At 23.6% G+C, this 18,356-nt stretch overlaps 1 protein-coding gene across 4 annotated transcripts; it reads right to left on the reverse strand.

The window, feature by feature from the left end:
• Positions 1-11,178: 11,178 nt before the first annotated feature.
• LOC129610891 (uncharacterized) lies at positions 11,179-17,709 on the reverse strand. Of its 4 annotated transcripts, XM_055523672.1 has the most exons (9): positions 17,434-17,709; positions 17,234-17,375; positions 15,713-15,972; positions 15,474-15,653; positions 15,257-15,411; positions 14,622-14,723; positions 14,433-14,539; positions 12,333-12,551; positions 11,180-12,169 (listed from the first exon to the last, which is right to left on the reverse strand). In XM_055523672.1, the coding sequence occupies exons 2-9, from the start codon at positions 17,346-17,348 to the stop codon at positions 12,054-12,056; spliced, it is 1,254 nt and encodes a 417-aa protein (XP_055379647.1). In that variant the 5' UTR covers positions 17,349-17,375; positions 17,434-17,709; the 3' UTR covers positions 11,180-12,053. The 4 variants fall into 4 exon arrangements, with proteins under 4 accessions (XP_055379649.1, XP_055379647.1, XP_055379646.1 ...); XM_055523674.1 differs by lacking the exons at positions 17,234-17,375; positions 17,434-17,709 and adding an exon at positions 16,199-17,056 and having other exon boundaries at positions 11,179-12,169; XM_055523671.1 differs by having other exon boundaries at positions 11,181-12,169; positions 17,234-17,709.
• Between the last annotated feature and the right edge of the window lie 647 nt (positions 17,710-18,356).

The following is an 18,356-nucleotide window of genomic DNA, read 5'->3' on the forward strand; positions in this document are numbered from 1 at the left end:
TTCGAAAAAAATTTTTTGATTACTAGATTTCTTTTTTTAGTTTTTCGTAATACAAAAATTATTTTCAAAAATTTAAAATTTTTTAATTTCAATTTTTGTTTTTCAATTAAAAACTTTGTATAAAATTTCGTTTCAATTTTCTTATTATTTGTTACATTTCATAAAAAAAACATTAAAATTCAGATTTATTATCAAAATAACATGATGTTCATCCAAAACAAAACTCTCGTCATCCAAAATTAATGATAGTTGATAATTACAGCGCTTAAAATAAGTAAAGATCAAAAATAGTGAAAAATAGGGCCTTTAAAATCTTGACATGGAAATGGTTTTTGTGCTATATCTTCTGTACATAAAATACAAAACCAAGCAACATGTTTATTTTAAGCCTTTAACTATGCCTTTCAGAAACTGTTTGTTTGAAGTTCTTTGAAGTCCCCATCTTTTTCAGAACGGAAATTATAATCAAAAGAACTTGGATAAGTAAAAATTTCGTGAAAATTCGTTAAAATGCCTGGAGCTCGGAAACCCTTGAGATTTGGCACCCAGTCCGGAACAAAAGTTTTACCCATTTTCGATCTTCTTTTTAAAAGTTTCCAAAATCTATTATTTTATTCTTTTAACATATTACCATATAAATATGGGCAATATCTCATAATTTTAAATATAATGTGATTTATTTTTGCTAGATGAAATGATTAATATAAAGAAAAATGAGTCGGAAAACTTGTTCTACTATAGCTGTCACACAACTCTTATTTTATATTATACATGTATTATTGTATTATGTTTAAACTTTTAAAATAGTTTCGCTACTCATAAGATTATTCTATTAAATTTACCACACGTGCTGCCCGAAACGCGTATTTTTATTCTTATTATTCATTTTTCTTTTTTTTTTAATTTTGCCTATAAATTATATTACTTTTATTTTTAAATATAAACAGTAATATACTTGATATTATATTACAAACTAATACACTTGAAGACGTTCAATAGTAAATAAACGTGGAAATTCTTATTTGCCGTTGAAGAATTAATGAAATAACGTCATAGTTTTGACTTACTTTTTTGAAAATTACAAGTATCCCCATATTTGCTCAAATTTTTTAAATTCAAAGTTAAGTAAAAGATTTTGATACTTAAAATGAAATTATGTATTTCTTATATATTAGAGAGCAATAACAGATTAAAAATTCTTAAATTTTAGCTTTTATTTTGACAGATGTAAAAATCTAATAGCTTAGCATAAAGTAAATAAAACAAATAATCTCAAACGAAATTATTATTGAAGCTTCAACACAATAATTTGATATGCGATATACAAAAAATTATCTCTTAGCCATCCTGAAGTTCTCGGGCCATAATAAAAGAAAGCAAAAATCTGATCGAATTTTTAAATATAAATAATATGGACATACTCGTATATAGAGATTTTTGGCTGGTTTGTAGATTAATTAAACAAAATGTTAAAAGTACATTGAAGCAAAGAACAAAAAAGTTAATAGATTTTTTGTTGTATTTACACTAATAATGTCATTATAACTTATATTTGAATTATAAATTCTTGGAACCTTTCCATACATATAATAACAGTAACAGCAAAATACAAGCATGAAAATGTCATAAATTTTATAGCTTTGACAAAACGACCTTTTTATTATATAATATGTCCCACATTGTGTTATATAAGATTCATATTTTTAACTGCCAAAAATTAATAAGAAATCAAATATACAAACTTATGTGAGCAATAAAAAGCACTTTACAAAAAAGCAAATAAAAAAATGAAATGAAACAAGCTTCATATTTAAAAACATTTTTTTTGTAAAATATTTTGTTTAGAAAAAGTATTAGATACTTTATAAGAACATTGATTGAATGAGTCAATTACGTATTCATGCTACAACTCTTATAGTTTGGGATTTTGAACTTACACAATTTTGACGTAATCATAATTTTCTGTATAATTTAATTTTCAATTCTACTTAATATTCATGTTATATTTTAATTTATTTATTTATCATAATTAATATTTTTTATAGACATTTTCCATTGACCGAAATACTTTGAACAAAAGAAAATAAATAAATAAAATATAAAGTACAATATGCGTGGCTAAATTATTTGAATACAAAATAATTTAAACACAAAAATAAATAAAATTTAAATAAACTGGAGAAATTAATTAAAATAATTAAAAATAAATATATACATACATAAATAACTAAAAGGCGCTTCGTCCTTATAACACAAATATAGTATGCCTATTGTAAAAGAAAAAATTTTTATTTACATAATAATTCACACGCATATATACATATATAATATGTTGTACGTTTCCAAGATCACGTATTTTTCCTTAAAAATATAATATAAATAAATAATTTAATTTAAAATTAAAAGAGCGTGGAAAATATTTCAAAAAAAAAATAATCAAAGTGAAAACCAAAAATATTCAATCAAGTCTTTATAAAAATATGCTTGCTTGAGATATCACATATCTATACATTATGCTTGTATACACATAGAATTTGTATACCGTAAGCTCATACATTTTTCAAAAAGCCCAAAAATTAATAATAAAAAAAAATATTTTAAGTGTAAATGAATCAAAAAAATAAAACAAAAATGATGACTTATTTAATAAATTTTTTTTCCTTTGCATCGCAAATTACTCCTTTAATTATTATATTTATATTAATTAAAGTGAAAACTTGCCGGAAGCCAATCTACATACTAATACTCGTATACGATATTAATACTTTTAATATATGAATGCATATCTATAGGTATGTGTTGTATGAATATATTTAAATTAAAGTGACAAATGTAAACTATATTTCACACCTTTTTCTATTTTTATTGATTCATTTAAAAATTTCACATATAATATAATATATGTTTATATATTTTATACTTAAATCTTTGCGCATTTACTTAATGTAATTAACATTCACGAGAATTTTTCCAAAAATTCCTTTAACATTACTATGTACACACTATATACAATGAGTTTCAAAAGTGAGTCATTTAAATCAATAAATAAAATATTAATTTTAAAATATGACGTAAACACGTATACATAGGTTTAAAAAGGTATCGGCACGTTACAAAACAATACTGCCCCAGTTTAAAATCTTAATATAAAAAAATTATAATAAATTAATTAATTTTTTTTATTAATAAAAAATATGGTATTTTTTAATAATTTTCCCGAAATCGGAAATTTTCTATTAATAATAAAGAGAATAATAAATAAAATTTTACAAGAACAAAACGACCTTAATTTAAAAAAAAATTAAAAACAAAACTTTCCATTTATGGAGGAATTAAAAATACCTTCAAAAAAAAAATAATTTCTTATTTAAATATTATAAATCATTTCCTATTTTGATATTTTTTATTTTAATATAAAAATTTTTAATATACCGTGATAAATTAATTATTATTAAAAATAAACTTATAGTTTATTTACTATTAAAAATATCAAAATAAAAAAAGGGTACATGCATACGCACATATACAAAAAAAAATTAATTCTTTTGTTGATATTAAAAATTTAATTAATATAGTGTGTGTAATATGAATGGAAAAAAAAATTTCAAAGGAAAATTTTAAAATTAATTCAATTTTCTGTTTGTTCTTGTGTTCGAGAAAAAATATAACGACCACAATTTTTTGGTTCAAAATATAAACAAATTTCATTGGAATGACGTCTGAGATAGGGTCAAAAGATCAAAAAAATATTCCAGTGTAGCGTAAAATTTTACATATAACACTCATATAACATATGTATATGTGTGTATGAACTATAAATATATAAATTATAACTTAAGTAAAGTATATGTGAATATGTGTTTGAGTAGTTTTTGAAATATAACCGTAATTTTTGAAAGATACAATCGTGTATTTATTTTTTTTATTGTTTTAGATGTAGTTCTCGAAAAAATATTAATTATTGAACTGAACATTCTGAATTAAAATTGTACTCGGACGTCTAGGGATAGTTTTAGAGGATTAAAGAAAATCACAAAGTATAATTAGTCTTATATTCGAATATTTACCTGGTCTATTTTTTTGCCTTCTTGGATTTGCGCTTACGTTATTTTTTATTTTAATGTTTTCTTTTTCATCTCATCTTTAACCACACTAAAAATTTTTTAAAAAATAAAAACTGAAATAAAAACGGAAATAAAACAAACTTTTTATAAAATATCGACAGATGTAGGCGAGTATTAGAATCACAAATGATCGACTTAGCTTTAGACCCTGGTACTCACCCTACGCTAATTACACTTTAATATTACATAAAAAATTGTTTATTACTTAAACAAAGAAAATATTGTATGTTTTTAAGCATAATATATTTTATAAACCAAAACATCACAAAATCATTAGACTAGCAAGGTTAATGTTTTTCGGAGAAAGCAAATAGTACAGGTATGTATTAATTATTTTGCATAAAAAAGTACATTTCCTTTTAGTAGCTTACGACATTTAACATGATAAGTAAATTAAGAAATGTTAGTCATACATTGGTAGACACTCTAGTATCAAAATGCAAATCTAACATCAACTTGGTTTTCTCAGCAACAGATTAGTTTTAAATTACAGATTAGTTTATAAAAGTTAAAGTAAACACTAAAAGTCTTGAGTTGAGATGCAACGAGTAATATTTTGTAGTTATTTCAGCATTGTTCCCCGTTTCAATCCTTCTTAAAAGATTTAATAAAAAAAGGGCCATAGGGACTTCTATGAATTGGAATTTATAGATGTTGCTTCATGCAACATCTCAATCTCAAAAATTGTAAAAGCGTTATAAGAAATTAACGGAGAGATACATGAAAAATAATATGTAAAATTTCTTAACAAAATCTTGCAAAATGTACATTAAACTCTTAAATAAATAAAAATAATAGAGCATAAAAAATTTACTTCATTACTCATTCTTATTTTCTTACACAAACATATACAAGAAACTAAATACTACTTATAACATTTTATTTAAACTCAAGTTTTGCCTCATATTGAACCCACTCTATACTTGAAACTCAAAATACCACAATTTCAATAGTTTTATAAGCTTTTAAAAATTTTTAATTATTAATTAGAAATAAAATAATTTTAAGTAAAATAAAACAAATCAAATAATATTCGCAAATTAAAGTAAAGTTGACCATAGACATACATACATAGATAGTTATAATAATAGTAGTTTCAAAATTTAGTGGAATTCTCCAAATTTTCACATAATTACTTAATATGTAGTATATTAGTATATTTACTATAATATATAGACAAAAGAAAAAACTTCCTTAATTTGGTCATAATTATGATAGTCACACGATTTCTTATTTTAAAATAAAAAAATTATTATTAACTTCATAATACGTGGAATGTCATATATTGTCATGATAAAATAATATTCTGAAAATTATTATAATAATTTCAAACTTCTACAATTAAAATTCACACAATTATTTAGATTAAAAATATGAAAATATTTATTTTTTGTTAAAACGAATAATGCAAACCAGAAACTAAATACAAAAACAAAACTTATAACACACATTTTTTAATGAACGTAGTGCAAAAAAAATGATTTCAAACAATAACTATTCTACTATTAAAATTCATTAAATTATTTGTAGAAAAATAAAAAGAAAAAAATTCAAGTTAAATTAAATTTTTTTTATTAATTAAATATTCTAATAAATTAATTAGTTTTTTATTAATATTTTTTATTTTAAATTTTAGCATAATTATGTATTTACATATTAAGTTATGTGCTTAATAGCATTATTCAAAGAAATTAAATTTGCAAATTTTTCAAAAATTTAAGTTGGTTTAACTTGTTATTAAAAAAAAATGTCTTGTTCTATATTCAAATTACTAGTGCGTCATAAAACTATTAAGGTTTCAAGAACTCTTTTTCATTCAAATAAAGGATATAGTATGATAATACTAAGGAAATAAAAATTCATTCAAAATCCGAGGTAGATTGGAAACCTTTACTAAAGTGCTTTTGCACAGATGATGTCTAATCAAAAATACTAGGAGTAGAGAAGTAGATAAATATTTCTAATGTCTTTGAATCAACTATATGTTCATAATGTAACCACATATATAATTGATAGAATTAGAAACATCTTACTCAAATTTCTAACACTTTTATAATACAAATATTATACATATATTGAGGTTTAGAGAAAATCTTTAAAGTACATATGTATATATATATGTAGTAAGTAAGAAAAAGACATACTTACCATTTGTTTGCATTTAATTGCTTTCAATCATCATTTTTTTAATGTCGCACTCCAAAAATTATTGAGCACACTTTTTAATTTATGATTATAATCTTATTCATCATTTTTTTTGCTAAAGGAATGTTGTACGTACATATTTGTTTAGCTAATTTTAAAAATTTAGGTGCTTCTGTAGCTTTGTGTACGTAAATATTCATACAAAGCTATTTGTGTGTACAACACTTGCATTTGACACAGTTTCTTTTTTATAGTAATTTGTTATTTTAGCGCCTCTTTTATTATTTTTATTTTAAATTCAGTTTATTTGAGTTAAAAATTGGATTTTATTTAATCAAGAAATTTTAGAAAAAGAATAAAAAGCGTTAAATTTATTGATATTCCGAAAAGTTTTAAATATGATGAATATAAATTAATCTTCTACAAAAGCATAAAAAGAAGTACAATTACTAAAAACATTATATGTACAAGTAGAAGGTAATAGATTCAAGTCATTAACAAGTGATGATGTGATGTGTATTAAGTACCTAAATAAATTTTCAATTATAGGAGTAGAATATAAGAAAAATATTGCACTATTTAGTATATGATTATATTATTTTTTCATATTTGTAGAACAGTCTTATTCAACATATCTAAAATAATTCACACAATATGGGCATAGCAATCTTTATACATATATTTACTAAATTTTTTTAACTTTAATTTGTCCACTTAAACCTTTATGTGTGTCTTCTATTTTAGTATGAACATAATTATGAAACATTATTGCACGCATCCTACTTTATAGAGAACTATTTTGAGAAACTCATTAAAAACTATTTTTCTTTTATTTATAAAAATTCTCTTTACGTATCTCTTACACGTATATATAATACCTACCCTTCGGATATATAAAACAATACACTCTAAGCAGGCGCGGTTCTGATGTATTCGTCGCCCTAAGCGGTTCCTAAAAAGTGCGCCCCCCCCCCCCCTCCCCTTCAACCTTTTCACCTATTTTATTACTGTGAACAAAATTTAATAGGCATTGCACATTGTGCATCATAAAGCAGTTTCTTGTAACCTTATTGTGCTGAATTATAGAATTAAAGTCTGGAACTAAACTTTCAATTTTTTGTTTTATAAATTCAAAAACAAGGTAATTTATTTAACTGTACGTTTTTTTATGAAGTTATGATCAGATTTATATCAATCACTTAAACTTGATTTTTTGATTTTAACAACCAAAAAATTTACTTTTTGACGTAAGTGAAACTTATTGTAAAAGGTTCTATGAAAATTATATCAAATGAACTTTGTCACAGCTTATTTGAATATGAAAAAAAGTAAAAAATTATTTTTATTTTTATTCGTAATTTTATTTTTATTTTTATAATTATTTTTATTTTTATTCGTAAAATTTGGCTTTTTATTTCACAAATCGCCTGAGAAATGAAGCAGCGTATAAAAAAAGTTTCGACTTGCATTCAAAAATTTAAGGAAAATCAAAGTTTCGTTCTAAAATTTGTGACTTAAAAACTAAGCTTTTCATGTACATAGCTATAAGCTTTTATACTGTTCATTATATTTTTTAGATTTTATTAAAATAAATGCATTTACTGGTATTTATAGGCTCGTGGTTTTGAAATTTCAGAATGTCGTTTTGCTTAACTGTTTTAATTTTGGAGATAAATGTGTGAAGCAAATTATGCGCCATTTCATTTTACTCTTATTTTTTGGATGACTTACACCACATCAATTCAGCATAAAAATTCTTAATATTCACTTGATTATTAAACAACATTTTTTCAATTCAATATAAGTAGTAGATTTTATCAATTAAAATTTAATTCTGTGATTGATAACAGTTTTTTCAAAAACGAAAGCAGAACATAGTAGTAGAAATTCACAACGATCATGTAATTTTAAAATTCATTCAAAATTTTTTGTTGTTAAACAAAAACAAAATATTGGTATACACAATCTCAATATCAAGCTATGCTTTCCATCATTTAAGAATATTGCTCTCATTCTCTTTTTCTAATTTCTTTCTATTCTCATTCTTAATTTGTGTTTTTTTTGTTTTGTTCTTGTTGTTTACTAATGCAATAGTATACAGAAAAGTAATACATTATAATAATGTGTTTGTTTGTTTGGTGAGTGGGCGCCAACTAAGCAAAAATAAAATTTTGCATGTATGAAACAATTTAAATATAATGTGTACGAACGAGTGTAGCCACTAAGCATAATAAAAACATTGCTTTGTGATATAATTATATGTGTACGAGCGAGTGTTGATAGGGAGCAATCTCAGCAAAATAAAAATTTTGCTTTATGAGATAATTATATGTGTACGCATGAGTGTTGATCTTATTCATATTAGACAATATAAATTATGTGTACATGTGTATTTTTGAATATTTTTATTTGTTGCGTACATTGCTTCTATATATGTATGTATATTATATGAGACGATTTCACTTATATATATGAACGTTTGAATGTATACAGCTGTGTGAAATAATATTCTGTGTTTATAGGCATATACAGTACATAAAAAATAAGAATGAAAGAGTAGTGTAGAGTAAAGAAATGTATGAGTAATTTTAATTCTATGAACATTTTTTGTTATATGGTGCAAATAGAAAATATGTGTAGGAACAAAATATTATGTTTGCATGTAGGTAGATTTTATTAAGTTAATTTCGCTTTAAATTGATGTATAAAAAAAAACTTGGAATCCTTTTTTTTGGGCGAAAATTTTTTTTTTTAAATTTAGGGGTTTTTTAAGTTTTCAATGGCGCCCCTATTTTTTATCGCCCATTGCAAATGCATACTTTGCATGTATGATAAATCCGGGGCTGACTCTAAGTCAAACTAGTAATTTTTAGTTCTTAATAATAGTAATAAGAATAATTTATATCATTTGTATTCGAATAGAAATCATGTAGTTGTTTTGATGAAGTCCATATTCACCTTACAAAAATAATGAAAAATCTTCTCATTTTATTGATGATTCTTGAAAATGGATACTTTTTTTGATGATTTTAATTTTGTTCAAAATATGATATTTTACAAGTCCAAGGTAGCACAAAACAAAATCAATTATTAACAAAACCATTTTATTTATTATTTTATTTATTCAAAGAATAATTCTTAGTTAAATTTTTTTTCATATTGTAAATAGTATTTTCTATTACGTATATTGTATATACGAGTCTTAAAAATCAATGGTAGCAATAAGTAAAGATAACTAGTAAATCAAACATTTCTACTATGCTTAAAAAATATAAGTTTTTTTTCTTTTAATTTCTGTATTAAATTTCTTATTTAATTTATATAATATGTATTTTTCTTTACTTATATTAACAAAAGTCTTGAAAATCTTTTATATACTTTATTTTTATTTACACTTATATTTTGGCTATATGCTATTGTTTTATTTACATACAATTTTTTTCAAAAATAAGAAAATACCATAAAAGAAAGGAATTTTTGAAAGAAAGTAATATGTATATTAAAATTATTTAAAAAATAACTTTTAAATATTTTAAATATCTGTAAAAAAAAATTCCGTCGAATTAAAAATGTATCAAATTGTTAATTTATCGTATATTTCAGTTAAAGCACTTGTATCTAATTTACAACAATAATTACCAATTATATTTACATTAAATTTTTAAATAAAATACAGCTCTCATTAATTTTTTTACATAATATTCTTAAATTTTGATGTTTTATTCTGATATTGAAAGTATTTAAAAACTATAAGTTCGAAAAAAACTAATTGCCCTCAATTATTTTACTTTTTTTGTAAAATCTGCTCTGTTTTTCAAAATCCCAAAAAAAAAAAAAATATGCTATTTTACATAAAAATTTAATTAAAAAAGTTTAGTGGATTTTCGTTTTTTTTATTTCTTTGATGTTTACTTTTAGCATTTACATTATATATACATATATGTATTTTGAAATTGCGGCAAATATATTATATAAAAGATTATTTTTATACATTTTACCTTATAGTCACGTTTCTTATTAAAAGTTATTTTAATTAATATATTTTAAGAAAATTAAAACGATTAAAAATTATTTTTATAAAAAAAGTTTCATATTTTTAGTTTACGAAAATTTTTTATATGTATATCTAACGCGTTTTAATTTAAACTGTAATATGAATTATAATATTAAAATTACATAAAGGAGTTCATTACTTCTTCGCGAAACTTAAAAATATAATATTATGTAGTATAATCAGCATTTTAAAAATTATTTTTCTCATTCCTTTCCTGTTTTAAGTTGTAAATTTATATTATCAACTAAATTAGTTGTATACATAATAATCAAATGAAAACTAATATAATCAAATTGTGTATTTTGTGTTTTCCGTTTCAATAATTTGTTTTTGCATTCTTTAAATAAAGAAATTAGTTGTTCGTCAATTGTATAAATTACTTTTTATTAAAAGTTGTTCTAAGAAATTTACGTAATAATTGTTTTTTATTTCTCTTGTATTTTGTTATTGAAGAAATTATTTATCAAAACATATCAAGTTTTATTTCGTTTATTGCATTAAATCGCAAGTATTTATTTTGTTATAAAGTAAAATCACTTTTTTACTATGCACAATAGACTAAAAAATTTATTCGAAATTTTTTTACTATTGAATGTTTGTGAAGGATTAATTTTATAAAATTCATATTTAACAAAGCCAAATTAAAAAAAGAAAACTTTCTTTTCGATTCTTTCACAAAAGAAAAAAATAACAAATTTCATTTTATTTCCAGTAAAAATGTTTTTTTATTCTGAATATTTAGTTAAAAGACTGCTTTTTATTTTTGTCATTTTTAAATACTTTGCTTTTATAATTTTTCACTTGCAATTTCAATTTAAGTAGTCAAATTTTCTTCAGTTATCTCATCATGTACTTGAAAAAAGATTTATTTCAATTTTTTCCCGAATTTAGATATTTATCCTAGATAATGTTAAAGTTATAAAAAGGATTATAACTATTTTATTATATTTTCTTTTTAAACAAGTCAATATTTCTTGTAAAAGAACATTGCTATGTTTACTATGCTATGTTTATAATATACAAATTAATATTTGATTTTCTTTGATATATTTTAACTAAAATTTCTAAATAAGTTTGTTATGGTGTAGAAATATTTTTTTTTAAATTTTCATAATATTATTTTAACTAATTTAATAACTTGGGCTATGATTTTATTTGCAAATTTGAATTTCTCAAAATTTAAGATTAGTATATAAAGTAACATGATATACAAATCACATTTAACACTCTATAATGGCATAATTCAATCATTTTCGCCATTGTGCTGAACAACACAATAATGTAGTATTCGACAAATTTTTAAATCGAAATCCAGAAATAAACGCTTTTATGATACAGTTATTAAAACACAAATTTTTATAAATTTTTATACAATTACGTTACAAATTATTAGTTTACCAAAGCGTATTATGTGATTATTTTAAATAAATTTATAATAAATTCAAACAATAATTTAAAACACAAAGTTACTAATGAGTCGACTTTTAAGCAATAACTTTGTTTAATTCTTTTTTATTTAAGATTACGTTAAAAATCTTAATTGAAAATTATATAAAAAATTCAAAGTTTTTTTGTAATTTAAAATAAATTTTATTATTAAATAAAACTAAATTAATGAAAAATTTAATCAGTGAATATTTTTAAATTTGTAATTTTTAATACTAACTAATAAAGAAATTGAATTTGTTATTTATTATTTCACATACAAGAATAAATAATTATATCGTATTTCAATTCCCAACAACATGTACATCTTCTTGCTCTTTTTCCCGTTGACGTACAGCTACAGCAGTTTCCACCAAAAGGTATAGACATTTAAATTTATCTTTTTCATCACGAATAAGACCTATAATATTGAAAGACGAATTATTCCATAGTGGCAGTTTATTTATAATAAAACAAAACATTCTTTATGATAGTAAAACGATGCTCTACATGAACATTTGAAGATTGTTTGGTTTTCTAAGAAATTTTGGACATTAAAAAAAAACTAGCTTGTTTTACTTTACCTTTCACAATGTGACCACCTTGATGCCCCATTAATGCATGGATATTTGTTAATAAATGATTATTGTTAGCGACATTTATATCATTATTGTTAATATTACTGCTAACGTTATTCCCAGATATAACCGGCGATGACGTAACAACTGTTGCTTCAGCTCCAACTGTTGCTGCTGCTATTTCAACAGTTTCTGTTCCATCAATTGTTACTGTATTACCACTAACTGAAAAATAAAAAAAAATAAAAAAACAATTGTAAATTGATTTATTAATTGAGATAATTGTATAAAATCTATTTGAGTAGACAATATATCAAAAAGTCGTCATTTTTGAAAAATTTTTCCACCATACATATTTTCTCAATACTCGTATTTGAGTAACATGTATGTGCATTCGTGTGAAATTTTACATCTGCTGATGAAAATTATAATTAATCATTAAAGTAAAATAAATTACTTAAGCATAACAGTAACAGAAAAAAATTCTAAGGGTTATATTTTAGAGCTCGAAGCGGACTATAATTTCAGTATGACAACCAAGAATATTCAAATTTATTCGATTGCAATTTTTTCAAGTATCAAATTGTTTCAAGCTATATTTAATATATTTGGATTAGAACAAATCACTATTCTTCAATTAAAAAAAAAGTCCAATACGGTTAGATTTAGCAGTATTATATACTCGCTTTTAATTATACTACTTTGCACCACCACATTGATTACAGGTTTTCTTATTGACAAATTTTTTATTAACTTAAATCCAATATCATCTAGCGATACAATAAATTTAGTGCAAATTACAACTTTATGTGCTGCTTATATAATATCAGTTTTGGAATCAATTTTTAAGAAAGCCAATCGCCTACATTATTATAAATTATTAGCCAAAATTGATATAATTTTTAATGTTTATTTTAATTTTGATAGCAGAGCAACATTCAAAATTAATCGTAATAAATTTTTTAAAGTATTTTTTGTATTACTATCAATATACACTTTTAGCAACAGCTTAAGTATTGCACTATATCAAACAAAATATTTTATATCAAATTTATACTTTATATTATATTTTGCTGTTTTATTGGCCATCGGCTCAAGGTACTTTCAAATATATATTTATGTTATTTGGATTAGACAACGTTTTATATTGCTTAATCTCAACTTAAAACAAATATATCTAATTAACTCAAATAAAAATTTAATAAATGATACAAAAAAATTTAAAACAACGAATGTATATCATAAATTTTCAAAAAATGACTCCATAAATAATTTTCTTCATCTAAAGAAATTGCATAGTGAAATCTGTGACTTAACGGATATTGTGTTTAATTCATTTAAATTTTCAATATTATTTAGTATTGGTAACGATATGATAACTTTAACTGTAACATTTTATTGGATTTTCATGAAATTATACAAAGGCTCACATATGGAAGCCTTGAGTGCTACATTTTTAATTGTACCAAATTTTCTTAATATTTTCTTAATATCCGTTATTTTCCATTTACTTAAAGAAGAGGTAAATATTTTTTTCAAACTTTATTAAAATAATTCGTAAACTTTATTAAACAACACCTTATGTTTTAAGTCTTATTATACAGCACGTAACTTGTATAAAATGAAAATAATTTTTACAAATGATGATCATCTTACAATGGTAAATTTGTGGTTTAATTAAAATATGCAAGTATTAAAATTACTGTTTTCAGGTAGAGCAATTTTCGCTTCAATTACTTTGCAAACAGAAAACAATATATAGTGCTTTTGGATTTTTTGAATTGGATTGTTCACTTTTTTATACGGTATGTGCAAGTATTCTGAAAAATTTTAGAGATATTTAATTCTTAAAGCTTTATGTGTATATAGAAAAATATGTTCTCATTTAAGATTGCTGGTGTTTCAACAACATATCTCATTATTTTGATTCAATTCTATATAGGAATTGGTACTAACAACAACAACACATCCTCGATGCTTACACCGAATCCGTCATTTACAACCATACCTACCAGTCATCTATTTACTAATTCTGTATCATTTCCATAGCAAAGTACAAAAGTTAAAATATATGTATAAATTAGTATAATATAAAAAATTTCTTACCGATGGCATTTGGAGAATTACTATTAGGAATTTGTTGTAAATGTGATAAAGGATGTGGCGCACTCCAATACGTTGTATTAGATGGACTTGTTGTTACTTCTTCAGTGCTGTTTTAGAATTAATTATGTTATTATTTGGAATAATAAAACTAATTTTTAAATGCATTCTATAAATAATATTCAAGTTTACCTAATTACACCTTGCCATGCGTTAGAATTATCATATTTAGAACCATCATCTTCTCCCGCTGAACAGGATTCGTACTCGTGAACGCTGTTATCATCTTCAGATCTACAAATGCGACATTTAATTAAATCAAACCATTTAGAAGTAAAACATGACATAATTTATGTAATTATTTATTTATTTTCTTTTCTATAATAGAGATAGGTACCTTTTATTATGTTTTAAATTTTCATACAATTTTGAATTTATTGAATTTTCAAAGGTATTATTTTGTTTTGAGGAAGTATTTAAATAATTATTATTTACTCGAAATAAATTTGGTCTTGTATTTCTTATTATATTATCACCATATTTCGCCGGAAAACCGTTCAGGGAAACATTACTTTTCATTTGAACTGAATTGATTTCAGGGTTATGATTTTGATAACTTTTTGAATATTCAGAATATACAAGTGGTCTATTAACTAATGATTGCAGCTGTCGAAAATATTGAAAATTTGACTGGGGTACTTTGAATTGAAAATTTTCACTACTACTATTGTAGGTATTTGATACGGATCTTAAGATATTTAAAACAGTTTTTAATTTAAATAAAAACTAAAAGTACGATAAAACTATTTTAGCTTAATAAAAATTACCGATAAATAACTGTATCTTCATATTCAATATCTGGTTCAACTTTTACAACTTGACCACCGGGCGTTTGCACAAAATGATGTCCCAAAGCTGTTAAGACATTTGCAACTCCATCATGTACTTCTTCATTTTCAACTTCTTCTGTAGCTCCAACAATCTTAATAAAATATAAAATCATATTTAATGACGTTTTCCTGAAATTTTTACAAAAAGCCTTACAACTTCCGAAGCTGGACTGCCTGTTATTGGATTTGGTACATTTGACGCGTTCAAACTGTTGTTTTGGGAATTCAACTTTTTGCCTCTTCTTGATATAGTATAATGCAAGGGATCATTGCCTTCTCGTCTGATCATCTCTGGTAAAATTCTACGTCTGGCATTGATAAACCAATTGCAGACCTGTAAATTAAAATTGTAAATATTGGATATTCTAAAAAAAATTAATTTAATTGCCTCACTTGAAGTACTGTTAAATTTGCTTCTTGAGATAAAGTAAGCTTTTCTGCATCACTGGGGTAAGCATTATATCTATGCTCATACAACCACCTTTTTAATATTTTAACTGAGTGTTTGGGTAAATTTCCCCTTCGTTTTCGAATAGTGCCATCAAGAGTCATATCAATGTCCTCTTTGATTGTCATATCAGGGTCATACTCCATTTTTGTCAAGTTATCTTCTTGAATAATACCATCGTGTTCCGAACCATCTTCTTCATTTTCTAAATGTAGAAAAAAATTGTTTTTAAAATTTTTTTCTTGCGCAAGCTTTTCTATTAATGAGTTTTAAGCATATGTTATTGTAATATAGCAAGTAATATTGTATAGCCAAATGTTTTTCTTTTTTTCATATTATGTAAAAATATTAATTTTTAGTCTTTAATATACATATGTATATATTGTTCTACATAAATTTTAAAAAATTTTTAAAGCCTAGATGCTACATACATATACTTATTTATTTTTCTATTACAACTAGACGTAGATAGGTAGCTGACTTTGATATGTACATATATTGTATGCAGCAGTTCATTTGCAATATGCACGTATTGGTATATTTAAGGATAAATCCTAAGCTCAGTACATGTAGATAAGTAGAAATATATGAAATGTTGAAACTTTTATAAAACAAAAAATACGATTATTTATTCGCCACCCAGAAAAATCCATTTTGAAAAAATGAAGTCTTCGCTTCTGACGGGAGTTATTTACATAATATCAAATTTACTAAAGTTGAAATATTCCATGAAGTTTCTACGTTCAAAGTGAGAATAATGTCGAAAATTTTCAAATTGACAATATGTGTCATGTTACTGTCCTATTGACATTTTAGTCTAATCCATTATTAAGTGAAGTATCTTCAGTGAAGACATTTAGTTCTGATAGAAGAATTTTAATATAAAATTAATTTTACTAAATTAGAAAAATATATTTAATGGATACAATAAAGGGCACACATCTATAATTGCGTAAGCATACCACAATCGGAGAACGATTACATTCGCTTCCTATGTTCGTTTAATTTACGTTTTATATATCTACTTATATATATATGTACATCCACGTAGGTACGTAAGTATGTGATACTGTATATATATGTACATGTATATACATCTATTGGTTGTTGGCACTTCATTTGGTAATACAAAAAAATAGACGCCATGTTTAGTTTAATTTAATGTGCATAGATTTTTATATTTCAAAATTCTGGATTACACATGTATATATATTTTGTATTGAATAATAATTAAAAAAAACCGATAAATGGGAATTAAATTTTCAAGGTGCATATTCAGAAAAAAATTTTTAATTTATGTCAATCAAATAAACTGTCAAATTACGTAAGTTCTGACAGACAATTTAAGCGGTGTTTTTTTTTTTTGCAAATTAGAAATGACAAATTAAAGGTATTTGTTGATATTCTGTTTTATTAAAATAGTATTGAATATTTAATTCGTTTTTAAAAATAACAAGGATAATTACCTTCTTGACTAATTATTTGTGTTTGAATTTGTGCTTCATTTGCCATGTCCTGAATATTTTGCCGTATCTGGCGCTCAAGAGCAGCATTTATTTGTTCTGAATCGGGAGATAACATTTTCTACTTTCCAAATCCAAATCAAAACTTTTAAAACAACCACCAATAAAAAAAGGAATTTTCTGAATTTTGAATATTAACTTACTGCTGGTATTTAAAATATATTTTGCTTAATTTAAAATCTTATTAAAATGGCTGCGTGCTTTTTTCTGCAGCGCTTTATTTGGTTAAAATTTTATTTTAAGAAATTTTTGTGTTTGCTTCTCCCTGATGAAATTCTGATTTAAATGTGAAACTTCCTTTAATTATATATTTGACACTTAAGCTAACTTTTACTAAAATGAATACTAGATTAATTTTTTCTATTAAATTTTAAAAAAGTTCAAAGTGATTTTCTTTTATTTTTACTCAAAATAAAACATTTTCATGACATCTGTCAACGCCAAGAAGACTTTTTACGAACTGACAGCATTTTTGTGTCTTTCCTTACTCTAAAAACATTGGCTAAAAAAAGAAAGCATGCTTTATCATGTGGTAGAGTAAGAAAGGAATAAATAACGCGGAATGCAAAATGGCGCATTTTAGTTTTGTGGTATGTGCCAAGTTTTGCAGAATTTTTGCAATTTTTATTGGTTGTTTGTGGAATGTGTGCATTTGAGGAATAACACGACATTTTCTTTAAAACTAGAAAAAGGTTCTTGACAATGCTTTGTTTTATAATGAGAACTATTTTATCCACTTATCAATATTAGGTGGAATCTGCGAAAGAGTATAGCATAGAAGTAGAATATATAATTGCCATCTTAAACAGATTTAAAAACATTCACATTCACTCTTTTGATCTAAATTTTTACTATTTAGTGACGATAACATTTTTTTACAGTAAATTACAAATAATTAGAGAATTCCAAAAAGGAATAGTAAAACATCTGCAAGTATTAAAGCAAATAAGAAATCAGATAAATTAAGGATGACAAAAGTTTATTTTCAGTTATCATCGCAATATACTCATTTCTACACTAAGCGAATGACTTTCAGGTCATTTCCAAAATTTTATTTTTAAAAATC

Source organism: Condylostylus longicornis, unplaced genomic scaffold (genome assembly GCF_029603195.1).
Source record: "Condylostylus longicornis isolate FDR11 unplaced genomic scaffold, ASM2960319v2 ptg000048l, whole genome shotgun sequence".
Lineage (NCBI taxonomy): Eukaryota > Metazoa > Arthropoda > Insecta > Diptera > Dolichopodidae > Condylostylus > Condylostylus longicornis.